General features: G+C 37.1%; 1 protein-coding gene across 1 annotated transcript in view; it reads left to right on the forward strand.

Moving 5' to 3' along the window:
• LOC137250545 (small G protein signaling modulator 1-like) overlaps window positions 1–9,777 on the forward strand; it is a 150,653-nt gene extending 140,876 nt beyond the window's left edge. The window contains exons 14-15 of the mRNA XM_067783529.1: window positions 8,657–8,934; window positions 8,996–9,777. Of these exons, the coding sequence (XP_067639630.1) occupies window positions 8,657–8,934; window positions 8,996–9,084 (367 nt within the window). The 3' untranslated portion in view covers window positions 9,085–9,777. The remainder of the gene's footprint in view (window positions 1–8,656; window positions 8,935–8,995) is intronic.
• The last annotated feature ends 4,632 nt before the right edge of the window (window positions 9,778–14,409 follow it).

Raw genomic sequence — 14,409 nt, forward strand, 5'->3', positions numbered from 1 at the left:
ATCTCTGCACTGTAGCGTGACCATTTGGGACTTTGTTATAACTTTAGCCGAGTCCTTTAGTACCGCTTCAATTTCTGCTTGGTACGCGCTTGTTTTCCCATCTTGCGATTTTTTCAGCTCTAGTAACAACGCTCCTTTCGCCGTTCTTCTAATCGTTTTGACATCATCACCCAGGGATTTTAATTCGTCGCATCTTCTCACTTTACGCAATATGTCGGCATACGTCGCATCCCCCGCCTTGGAAATGATGATTGCATCCGGCCTAGCCTTAAGTGCTTTTTTCTTGCTCTTCTTTTTAGCTAACTGCCACTCTCCCGTCTTTTGGGCTGCAGTTTCCTCTTTCCGCTCCGTCTTCTCTTGCGTTTCTTGCCGTCGTTTGTGACCACCCACGTGCCCTGGCAAGACGTCGTTTAGTGTAGTACACGTTGTTCTCTTTGGTCGAGTACGAATTATTCCTCGATCGCTTTCCTGGGGGTGATGGACTTCTATCCTTGGCACATTCGCTTGCACGCAATTTATGTCTTAAATTCTTTACCTCTAGGGCCGACTCGATGTACAGCACTTTTATTACGGAGGCCAAGCGCTTGATTTCCGCGTGTATATTATTACGCCCTATGAAGAACTGCATCAATCCCTCAATCGCCTTGCCTAGCTTGGTCATCTTTTTTTCTCCAGGGGGGTTTTGCTGATTTAACGCAGCTGACGCCTGCTTAATTAGCTCACTTAATAATGGTGTGCCCGTTCGAGCCTTGCTGCCGGAGGTCTTTTTGCAAAGCTTCGGTGTAGCACCCGACGACAACGCTCCTTGCTTGCTTTCGGCCTCCGCTCCTTTGGGTTTCGTTACCACTTGCGACGAAATGTTAAGGCCCCCAGCCGATGGGCCACGCCCTTCTGGAGAGCGAGCTAGCTTCCTTCCTACAAATGGATTGAACGCCATTTCATTCTCCTGTGTTTGGTTTTTATACTCAGTTGAGCAGAGCTCACATAGTATATTAACTTTGATTGGATAACGGTTGGTTGTACAGGTATAAAGGAATCGAGATAGATATAGACTTCCATATATCAAAATCATCAGTATCGAAAAAAAATTCGATTGAGCCATGTCCGTCCGTCCGTCCGTCTGTCCGTTAACACGATAACTTGAGCAAATTTTGAGGTATCTTGATGAAATTTGGTATGTTGGTTCCTGGGCACTCATCTCAGATTTAAAATGAACGATATCGGACAATAACCACGCCCACTTTTTCGATATCGAAAATTTCGAAAAATCGAAAAAGTGCGATAATTCATTACCAAATACGGATTAAGCGATGGAACTCGGTAGGTGAGTTGAACTTATGACGCAGAATAAAAAAATAGTAAAATTTTGGACAATGGGCGTGGCACCGCCCACTTTTAAAAGAAGGTAATTTAGAAGTTTTGCAAGCTGTAATTTGGCAGTCGTTGAAGATATCATGATGAAATTTGGCAGGAACGTTATTCTTATTACTATATGTCTGCTTAATAAAAATTAGCAAAATGGGAGAACGAGCACGCCCACTTTTTAAAAAAAATTGTTTTTTAAATCAAATTTTAAAAGAAAAGTTAATATCTTTACAGTATATAAGTAAATTATGTCAAGATTCAACTCCAGTAATGACATGGTGCAACAAAATACAAAAATAAAAGAAAATTTCAAAATGGGCGTGGCTCCGCCCTTTTTCATTTAATTTGTCTAGGATACTTTTAATGCCATAAGTCGAACAAAAATTTACCAATCCTTGTGAAATTTGGTGGAGGCTTAGAATCTAGGACGATAACTCTTTTCTGTGAAAAAGGGCGAAATCGGTTGAAGCCACGCCCAGTTTTTATACACAGTCCACCGTCTGTCCTTCCGCTCTGCCGTTAACACGATAACTTGAGCAAAAATCGATATATCTTTACTAAACTAAGTTCACGTACTTATCTGAACTCACTTTATCTTGGTATAAAAAATGGCCGAAATCCGACTATAACCACGCCCACTTTTTGGATATCGAAAATTACGAAAAATGAAAAAAATGCCATAATTGTATGCCAAATACGAAAAAAGGGATGAAACATATTAATTGTATTGGTTTATTGACGCAAAATATAACTTTAGAAAAAAACTTGGTAAAATCGGTGTGACACCTACCATATTAAGTAGAAGAAAATGAAAAAGTTTTGCAGGGCGAAATCAAAAGCCCTTGGAATCTTGGAAGGAATACTGTTCGTGGTATTACATATTAAAATAAATTAGCGGTACCCGACAGATGATGTTCTGGATCACCCTGGTCCACATTTTGGTCGATATCTCGAAAACGCCTTCACATATACAACTAAGGGCGCCTCCCTTTTAAAACCCTCATTAATACCTTTAATTTGATACCCATATCGTACAAACACATTCTAGAGGCACCCCTGGTGCACCTTTATGGCGATATCTCGAAAAGGCGTCCACCTATAGAACTAAGGCCAACGCCCTTTTAAAATACTCATTAACACCTTTCATTTGATACCCATACCGTACAAACAAATTCTATAGTCACCCCTGGTCCGCCTATATGGCGATATCTCGAAAAGGCGTCCACCTATAGAACTAAGGCCCACGCCCTTTTAAAACCCTCATTAATACCTTTAATTTGATACCCATATCGTACAAACACATTCTAGAGGCACCCCTGGTCCACCTTTATGGCGATATCTCGAAAAGGCGTCCACCTTTAGAACTAAGGCCCACGCCCTTTTAAAATACTCATTAACACCTTTCATTTGATACCCATATCGTACCAACAAATTCTAGAGTCTCCCCTGGTCCACCTTTATGGCCATATCTCGAAAAGGCGTCCACCTATAGAACTAAGGCCCACGCCCTTTTAAAATACTCATTAACACCTTTCATTTGATACCCATATCGTACAAACAAATTCTAGAGTCGCCCCTGGTCCACCTTTATGGCGATATCTCGAAAAGGCGTCCACCTATAGAACTAAGGCCCACGCCCTTTTAAAATACTCATTAACACCTTTCATTTGATACTCATATCGTACAAACAAATTCTAGAGTCACCCCTGGTCCATCTTTATGGCGATATCTCGAAAAGGCGTCCACATATAGAACTAAGGCCCACTCCTTTTTATAACACTCATTAACACCTTTCATATGATACCCATATCGTACAAAAAAATTCTAGAGTCACACCTGGACCACCTTTATGGCGATATCTCGAAAAGGCGTCCACATATAGAACTAAGGCCCACTCCTTTTTAAAACACTCATTAACACCTTTCATATGATACCCATATCGTACAAAAAAATTCTAGAGTCACCCCTGGACCACCTTTATGGCGATATCTCGAAAAGGCGTCCATGTATAGAACTAAGGCCCACTCCTTTTTAAAACACTCATTACCACCTTTCATTTGATATCCATATAGTACAAACAAATTCTAGAGTCACCCCTGGTCCACCTTTATGACGATATCTCGAAAAGACGTCCACCTATAGAACTCAGGCCCAATCCCTTTTAAAATACTCAGTAACACCTTTCATTTGATACCCATATCGCACAAACAAATTCTAGAGTCACCCCTGGTCCACATTTATGGCCATATCTCAAAAAGGCGTCCACCTATAGAACTAAGGCCCACGCCCTTTTAAAAACTCATTAACACCTTTTATTTGATACCCATATCGTACAAACAAATTCTAGAGTCAGGTCTGGTCCACCTTTATGGCGATATTCCTAAATGGCGTCCATCTATAGATCTATGGCCCGCTTCCTCTTAAAATACTCTTTAATACCTTCCATTTGATACCCATGTCATACAAACACATTCCAGGGTTAGCCTAGGTTCTTTTTACAACATGGTGATTTTCCTTTACTTTGTCTCCGCAGCTCTCAACTGAGTATGTTTCGGTTACACCCGAACTTAGCCTTCCTTACTTGCTTATTTTAGTATTGTTGTTGCTCATCATTTATTTAATTGGGTCCACACTTGAGGCCGCTATCTTGGTCCGAGTGTGCAGTTACCTATATAGATCCCGTGGTTGTCTATGCGAAGGCAGGGAGGCCACGTGAAGGTTGACGCAGTCCCTCATGAAGACTGCGTTCAGAGCCAGATCTGTATTAATAGGGAGGATCTCAACCGAACCTGCACCACCAACTTAATGATGACGGACTTTGAACGTACCCCAAGGCCTGCCAAGGTTTTTAACGGGACGGAGATGAATGGGACATTAACCGCAAAGTCATTTCGACGGTGAGTCAAGCCGTGTACTAAGATTTCCGAATGCCACATTCGCCAGCCCTTAACAAACATATCCGAGTCGTTGATTCCAGTATACCTTAATTAAGACCTTACTGGGCTCAGCCTTAATGTGACAATCACCTTAAATTTACAAATAATTTACCTCTTTACCTTCCTGAGTGTGTATCCCACGTCGTATAGTTGCCTCCCTATCTTGGGTAGGTATTCCCACGAAGCAACCCCGTACTAGGCTGTGGATGCTTAATTCAGGGCGGCATCTATTCGCCCTGCCACTGGAGGTTCTCAGGGTGCTTTAGGCCTTTTAAGCCAAACCCTCCTCACCAGCCGCTCTTGGTCGAGGGCTGCTTATTTGATATTCGCAGCTAACCTAATTAATAGGCCGTTCACTGTCCGCCAGCAGTGACCCCCTTGGCCTGAGCTCAGCCAAACAATATGGGTATCAAACGAAAGATGTTAATGAGTATTTCAAAAGGGCGAGTTCTATAGGTGGACGCCTTTTCGAGATATCGCCATAAAGGTGGACCAGGGTTGACTCTAGAATGTGTTTGTACGATATGGGTATCAAATTAAAGGTATTAATGAGGGGTTTAAAAGGGAGTGGTGGTTGTTGTATAGGTGGTCGCCTTTTCGAGATATCGCCATAAAGGTGGACCAGGGGTGACTCTAGAATGCGTTTGTATGATATGGGTATCAAATGAAAGGTGTTAATGAGTATTTTAAAAGGGAGTGGGCCTTAGTTCTATAGGTGGATGCCGTTTCGAAATATCGCCATAAAAGTGGACCAGGGGTGACTCTAGAATGTGTTTGTACGATATGGGTATCAAATTAAAGGTATTAATGAGGGTTTTAAAAGGGAGTGGTGGTTGTTGTATAGGTGGTCGCCTTTTCGAGATATCGCCATAAAGGTGGACCAGGGGTGACTCTAGAATGCGTTTGTACGATATGGGTATCAAGTGAAAGGTGTTAATGAGTATTTTAAAAGGGAGTAATCCTTAGTTCCATAGGTGGACGCCGTTTCGAGATATCGCCATAAAGGTGGACCAGGGGTGATCCTAGAATTTGTTTGTACAATATGGGCATCAAACGAATGGTGTTAATGAGTATTTTAAAAGGGAGTGGGCCTTCGTTCTATAGGTGTTCGCCTTTTCGAGATATCGCCATAAAGGTGGACCAGGGGTGACCCTAGAATTTGTTTGTACAATATGGGCATCAAACGAAAGATATTAATGTGTATTTTAAAAGGGAGTGGGCCTTAGTTCTATAGGTGGATGCCGTTTCGAAATATCGCCATAAAAGTGGACCAGGGGTGACTCTAGAATGTGTTTGTACGATATGGGTATCAAATTAAAGGTATTAATGAGGGGTTTAAAAGGAAGTGGTGGTTGTTGTATAGGTGGTCGCCTTTTCGAGATATCGCCATAAAGGTGGACCAGGGGTGACTCTAGAATGCGTTTGTATGATATGGGTATCAAATGAAAGGTGTTAATGAGTATTTTAAAAGGGAGTGGGCCTTAGTTCTATAGGTGGATGCCGTTTCGAAATATCGCCATAAAAGTGGACCAGGGGTGACTCTAGAATGTGTTTGTACGATATGGGTATCAAATTAAAGGTATTAATGAGGGTTTTAAAAGGGAGTGGTGGTTGTTGTATAGGTGGTCGCCTTTTCGAGATATCGCCATAAAGGTGGACCAGGGGTGACTCTAGAATGCGTTTGTACGATATGGGTATCAAGTGAAAGGTGTTAATGAGTATTTTAAAAGGGAGTAATCCTTAGTTCCATAGGTGGATGCCGTTTCGAAATATCGCCATAAAAGTGGACCAGGGGTGACTCTAGAATGTGTTTGTACGATATGGGTATCAAATTAAAGGTATTAATGAGGGTTTTAAAAGGGAGTGGTGGTTGTTGTATAGGTGGCCGCCTTTTCGAGATATCGCCATAAAGGTGGACCTGGGGTGACTCTAGAATGCGTTTGTACGATATGGGTATCAAATGAAAGGTGTTAATGAGTATTTTAAAAGGGAGTAATCCTTAGTTCCATAGGTGGACGCCGTTTCGAGATATCGCCATAAAGGTGGACCAGGGGTGACCCTAGAATTTGTTTGTACAATATGGGCATCAAACGAAAGGTGTTAATGAGTATTTTAAAAGGGAGTGGGCCTTAGTTTTATAGGTGGACGCCGTTTCGAGATATGGCCATAAAGGTGGACCAGGGGTGACCCTAGAATTTGTTTGTACAATATGGGCATCAAACGAAAGGTGTTAATGAGTATTTTAAAAGGGAGTGGGCCTTCGTTCTATAGGTGTTCGCCTTTTCGAGATATCGCCATAAAGGTGGACCAGGGGTGACCCTAGAATTTGTTTGTACAATATGGGCATCAAACGAAAGATATTAATGTGTATTTTAAAAGGGAGTGGGCCTTAGTTCTATAGGTGGACGCCTTTTCGAGATATCGCCATAAAGGTGGAACAGGGGTGACTCTAGAATGAGTTTGTACGATATGGGTATCAAATTAAAGGTATTAATGTGATTTTTAAAAGGGAGTGGTGGTAGTTGTATATGTGAAGGCGTTTTCCAGATATCGACCAAAATGTGGACCAGGGTGACCCAGAACATTATCTGTTGGATACCGCTAATTTATTTATATATGTAATACCTGCCAAGATTTTAAGGGTTTTTTATTTCGCCCTGCAGAACTTTTTCATTTTCTTCTGCTTAATATGGTAGGTGTCACAACCATTTTATTAAGTTTTTTCTAAAGTTATATTTCGCGTCAATAAAACAATTCAATTACCTTATCATGTTTCAACCATTTTTTCGTATTTGGTATAGAATTATAGCATTTTTTTCATTTTTCGTAATTTTCGATATCGAAAAAGTGGGCGTGGTTATAGTCGGATTTCGTTCATTTTTCATACCAAGATAAAGTGAGTTCAAGTAAGCACGTGAACTAAGTTTATTAAAGATATGTCGATTTTTGCTGAAGTTATCGTGTTAATGGCCATGCGGAAGGACAGACGGACGACTGTGTATAAAAACTGGGTGTGGCATACACCGATTCCGCCCATTTTCACAGAAAACAGTTAACGTCATAAAATCTATGCCCCTACCAAATTTCAAAAGGATTGTTTAATTTTTGTTCGACTTATGGCGTTAAAAGTATCCTAGACAAATTAAATGAAAAAGGGCGGAGCCACGCCCATTTTGAAATTTTCTTTTATTTTTGTATTTTGTTGCACCACATCATTACTGGAGTTGAATGTTGACATAATTTACTTATATACTGTAAAGATATTAAATTTTTTGTTAAAATTTTACTTTAAAAAAAACTTTTTTTTAAAAGTGGGCGTGGTCCTTCTCCGATTTTGCTAATTTTTATTAAGCGTACATATAGTAATAGGAGTAACGTTCCTGCCAAATTTCATCATGATATCTTCAACGACTGCCAAATTACAGCTTGCAAAATTTTAAATTACCTTCTTTTAAAAGTGGGCGGTGCCACGCCCATTGTCCAAAATTTTACAATTTTCTTTTCTTCGTCATAAGTTCAACTCATCTACCAAGTTTCGTCGCTTTATCTGTCTTTTGTAATGAATTATCGCACTTTTTCGGTTTTTCGAAATTTTCGATATCGAAAAAGTGGGCGTGGTTATAGTCCGATATCGTTCATTTTAAATAGCGATCTGAGATGAGTACTCAGGAACCTACGTACCAAATTTCATCAAGATACCTCAAAATTTACTCAAGTTATCGTGTTAACGGACGGACGGACATGGCTCAATCAAATTTTTTTTCGATCCTGATTATTTTGATATATGGAAGTCTATATCTATCTCGATTCCTTTATATATGTACAACCAACCGTTATCCAATCAAACTTAATATACTCTGTGAGCTCTGCTCAACTGAGTATAATAAAAAGATGATAAAAAAAATTTTAAAGACTACCTTTATATAAATGGACCAAAAAATGGAAGGTAATTTTTCCTTTAATCCAGACATAGTCATGTTGAATTTTGACTAAAAAACTTAAATAATAGCTCTTGTAAAAGGGTTTTGAGATTTAAAATTATAAAGGTAGAGCGCGTGTTTAAATTTTAAATAATCAATTAGTTAATCCCAAGTACATGGTTTGCCTTAAATTGAAAGATTGCGCTCCACCTTTATAGCTTTAAATCTCAAGGTTCTTTTACAAGAGCTATTGTTAAAGTTTTTTAGTCAAAATTCAACAAGACTATGTCTGTATTAAAGGGAAAATTGCCTTCTATTTTTTGGTCCATTTATATAAAGGTAGTTGTTAAGTAAGTAAGTAAGTTTTTAAAAATTTTTTATAATCTTTTTATTTAAAGTTGCCTCACAATTAATTTTTCATCTATTTCTCCACAGTTCTCTCATACAAATACTAGATTCCGAAATGTATGATTTGATGGATACGAATGGTGATTATACACATTTTTATTTTTGCTATCGTTGGTTTCTACTGGATTTTAAACGTGAGCTAATTTACGATGACGTGTTTTCGACATGGGAGGTGATTTGGGCAGCAAAACATGTGGCTTCCAGTCATTTTGTGCTCTTCCTCGCATTAGCCCTACTAGAAACGTATCGTGACATAATATTATCAAATAGCATGGATTTTACTGATGTTATAAAGTTCTTCAATGGTAATTTTGTTCATCACGTTGTAATTTAATCATTTTTAACTGTTATTTATGATTTTTACAGAAATGGCTGAGCGGCATAATGCACAAGCTGTGTTACAATTGGCACGCAGTTTCGTCCTACAACTACAAATGATAATAGAAAATAAATAAATGATTTCCTATATAAAAAAATTTATATATAAATATGTAAAAGTTTTATATACATATATGGACATTTGGAATAACAACAGCGCCAATTGAACGAGGCTTCCAAGTGAAAGATAATAAAATATTTTGAATTAGGAAAAAAAAAAACAAAAAAAAAAGTAGATAAGGATAAAAAAATTTGAAACTATCTGCAAAGTATGCAAGCAAATTTAATTAGGCTTTAAATAAATATGTTAAAGATATGGTGGAAGATAAAGGTACAATCGGTGGTCAAATAAACGTTCGAATAAAATTTCAAAAAAGAAATAAAAAAATTTCAAATGAACCTGACCTAAAAGAAACGAAACAATAAAGAAAGAAAACTTATGTATGATAATCTCTTTAGTATAATAAGCAGCAAACTATAAAAAGGAATTTGAACAAGATGAAATCCAAAAACCACAACTAAAAAAAAGATGCTATGAAATGCATGTTATTTGCCGCATAATCAGACCACTGGGAGCTATAAATAAATTATATTTTTCTTGTATTAACATATATTTGACCATAGGATTTTGCAACGACGTTGTAAAGCTGCCCATAAAATTGAGTGAAATCCACCAAAATCCAATAGCAACCATTACAAACTAATTAAACTTTTTTTTTTGTTTTATCGGCCTATTGATAAAGGATTATCGAAACTTGAATCGAGCTCAAGGCCAGAAGAATAATTTTTATGATAATTATTTTTAATTTATTATTATTATTTTTATTTTTCTATAATTGAAAAATTTTATTTTTGGAATAGTAGGTAGAAAATTTTTCAGACAACCTGCCATATCTGATAGATCCCTTTCGAAGTATGCCAAGCCCTCATCATCAGTACGCTTTAGGCACGTTTTGGCTATACAGCGGTGCTTTCTTTGACTGATAAATTGTTACTTCTATACCTCTTTACCAACTATGTATGTATATCTAATCAGCGTTGTACCATCTGTTTGCAAATCGCTGATAATGTTGGATTTTTTGTTTATTCTCAATTATTTTGTATGACATTCCCATGTGCTCTTGGTTTATTAACAATTGGTTTTGTTTTATCGGCCTATTGATTCAAGGTTCGATTTGAGCTCAAGGTCAGGGCAATAAATTTTCTTTGATTCTTTTTATACCTTTCATGAACATGAAATGGTATATCAACTTTGATCCGATGTTTGTAGCGTTGAGAAATATAGAAGATAGGATCACCATTAAGTACACCGAATTGATCAGGGCGACGAACTGAGTTGATATAACCTTGTCCGTCTGTCCGTCGGTCTGTCTGTTTGAACGCAAACTAGTCCCTCAAATTTTGAGATATCTCAATAAAATTGAGCACAAGGATGTATTTTTGTATTATATTAGACATTTGTCGGATCCGGTAGGATCGGACCACTATAACATATATCCCATACAACCGATCGTTCAGATAAGACGATTTTGGTATTCCTGCCGATATTTAGAAAGTATAAACATGAAAATCGGCGATATATATTCTAATATATCATAGAAGATATCCTGAAAAAATCACTTTGATCGGAGCTATATATAGTTATATCTCATACAACCGATCGTTCAGATAGAAAGATTTTTGGCCATTTCTCCCTTAATTTAGAAAGTATAAACCTGAAACTCGGTGATATATATTTTAATATATCATAGAAGATTTTCTGAAAAAATCACTTTGATCGGAGCTATATATAGTATATATCCCATACAACCGATCGTTCAGATAGAAAGATTTTTGGCAATGTCTCCCTTAATTTCCAATATAAAACGTTAAACTTAGTGATATTTATTCTAATATATCATAGAAGATTTCATGACAAAATCCTTTCGATCGGAGCTATATATAATATATCTCCCATACAACCGATCGTTCAGATAAGACGACTTTGGTAATTCCTGCCGCAATTTAGAAAGTATAAACATGAAAATCGGTGATATATATTCTAATATATCATAGAAGATATCCTGAAAAAATCACTTTGATCGGAGCTATATATAGTTATATCTCATACAACCGATCGTTCAGATAGAACGATTTTTGGCCATTTCTCCATTAATTTAGAAAGTATAAACGTGAAACTCGGTTATATATATTTTAATATATCATAGAAGATTTTCTGAAAAAATCGCTTTGATCGGAGCTATATATAGTATATATCACATACAACCGATCGTTCAGATAGAAAGATTTTTGGCAATTTCTCCCCTAATTTCCAATATAAAAACGTTAAACTTGGTGATATTTATTCTAATATATCATAGAAGATTTCCTGTAAAAATTATTTCGATCGGAGCTATATATAATATATATCCCACACAACCGATCGTTCAGATAAGGGGTTTTTTTGCCATTTTTTTATATTTATCTAAAATCGTTTAGGTATGTACATCTGTTCACTATATATTTCTCATCTTATACAGCGCATTATTTGGAGACGAATGCGATAAGATTATTGTTCAGTCCCATTCATGAAAGGTATAATTGAAAAATTGTATTTCGTTTTGGAAAAGTAGGTAGAAAATTTTTAGATCGCTAGATCCATTTTGAAAGTTGCTAAGCCTTCAACTTTTGTTGACCGTGCTATATATACATACATCAATCATATCATTTCAATATATCATTTCAATAATAATAATAATTTGATTCGATAAACACATGTCTATGCCTACAGACCGCTGCCGATGGGTGATCCCGTCTTGCAGTGAAGGGCTGATTGGGGCATTGTCATAGTCAAAAAGAGCGTGAGTGTAAGTCTAGAAAACTAATGTATATATTACATTTTACTAGAGCTCACCCAGGGGCTGAAGATAAACCATATCAGAGGTAACTTTTGCAGAAACTATTAGTTTCGTGCTTTTTTAAATGAGCAGCGTCGGCTTCTTATCGGATACCGACAAATTATTGTTGTTTTATAGGCTTATTATCGACTTGTTATCAACTTTTTATTGGTTGCCTACCGACTTTTTATCGACGGGTTACACATGTGCTATCGCTTTTGTATTGCTGTTTTTGCGGTGTCTGTTTTATAACAAGCCGACAAGTTGTTAAGAAATCGTTAACACGCCGAATAAATCTCACGGCACTCCTATTAGAAGTCGCTAATAAATCGATAATATTTTTATAAAAGTCGATAACTTCTGGATAAAATAGGTCAGTAACACGCAAATAACAAATTTCTAATAAATTGATAACAAATTTATAATTTTTCTAAATTAAATATACAACTTGAATCTAATAAACCGACAACTTTCCTAAAATTTTCCAATAACTTTCTGATAACAAATAGCTGAGTTTTTCAAAAAAATCGAAATATTTCCAACAAAGATAACAACAATGATAACTTCTCGTTAGCGAATCCATCAATTTTTGATAACACGTTGATAATATTTTATGTGTTATCAATAATTATTCGATAACATATATATATAAGCTTACGATAACACAACGATAATACTTTCGATAAGTAATCGACAACTTTTTGATAATAAATAGCATCTGTTATCGATGGCAAGATTCTGACACTTCAAGCTCACCGGAATAAAGCAGTAAAAATAGACGAACGCATTAAAGATGCGCATGGTTACTTAGCTTAAAATGAAATAACTAATTAATAATATTTTATAGAACTACAACTTTTGTGTAAAACTAAAACGGAAGCAGCAAATTACATACAACTACGGGTTGTTGTTGTTCTTGGTAAGGACACTCCCCGACGACTCTGGGGAGTGTTATGGATGTGATTGGCCTTTGCCGTATGCAGATCCAGTAAGTTCCGGTAAAAAGCACTATTAAGGTATTATCCCGATCATCTCGGGAACAATTTGGTATGACCACAAGAAGCCCTCTGGGCCATCCCGTCCTCCCAGCCCCTAGATACATAAGGGACTTGGGGTCGCCAGAGCCTCGACTGTTAAAGAAACAGGATTCGCCAGGGTTAGGTAAGTTTGACAAATGGGTTGAAGAAGCTATATATTGCGCTGGCAATCCCTTGAAAGGATTGCGCTACACAACCCCTTGAATCACAACCATGCCTTGGGTGTTTGATAAAATGCTTTGCGCTGAACATTATCTACTACAATTCAACACTGTCCTTAAAGATAAATACTCTGAACTCGCAGAAAAGGAAATCATATTCCATAGGAGAACACGCGTCACTCTAGCTCAACTTCTATCTGAATACTGTAACACGTAAAACTCTTACCTATTCAGAATTAATCCCGACATACATATATAAGGCATGTCCTGCTTGCAATGTGTCCCCACATGGACCAACCATTTCCTTAGTTGGAACGTGGAACAATCGCCTCATATACGCCTCTCACTCTGGTCCATCCTGTTGAAAAAGCAAGTTTCCTTTGACTCCCGTTAGACGATATTGATGACAATTTGGGAGTGGTTGCACCTATTGGATGAGGGAAAGCACTATTAAAACAACAAAAACTAAGGATAGAAACTGAAGCTAAGTAACAAATATTATGCCATTAATAAACATTATTGATAAATGCGGGAAATATTGAACTACTGACGCGTCAATAAGAAAAGAAACACGCACATATTTCATTGTTAAGAAAGCGATAGCCCTTCGATAACACATTTATTACACACGGTTTCGGTTCCGGCTCTGTTTTCAATTAGGTTTTTACTTCTAACCTTTACTTTTCTGTTCTCTTTCTTAGTTTCTTTCCTTTCGTTTCGTTTCTTTTCCTTACTTTTCTTACCTTTTCTTTCCCTTCCTTTCGATTTTTCTTTTCTATATCATTTATTTGTTTTTAATTTTTTCTATTAACTGATTTGCTGTCTGGTTTCGCTCATATCAACTCTATCACGTGCATTGTTTCCAATTATGTTACAGTGTGGTGTCGCACTTAAGTTTACATTCTGTATTATCCCAAACAGCATACCTCTTCCAAGCTTGGGCTTACACCTAAGGTTACAGTCTGGTTTCCCCCATATAAGCAAGCAAAGATGTTTACACAACACAAAAATGTAGGTGCTAAAGTTAGTATCTGATTTGTTGACAGACACGAAATTATATCAAAAAGCATACGCTACGACTATGGCTCAGCCTCAAGTTTCGAACTCAAAAAAGGTTACGGATTATGATATCGGTATGGTAATGACGGTTAACGTCATTATACTAAGATTAGTAGAAAATAGTAGGTGCTCGGAAAAATTTAAACGATCAACCAACTGAAAATTTTTAAAATATTCAATGCATATAGTAGACATACATAGCTAAACAAAAAGAAAATCATTTTAAAAGAGACTACTGAAAATGCAAAATATCAATAAGTAAATGAACT

This window comes from Eurosta solidaginis, chromosome 4 (genome assembly GCF_040869045.1).
Source record: "Eurosta solidaginis isolate ZX-2024a chromosome 4, ASM4086904v1, whole genome shotgun sequence".
Lineage (NCBI taxonomy): Eukaryota > Metazoa > Arthropoda > Insecta > Diptera > Tephritidae > Eurosta > Eurosta solidaginis.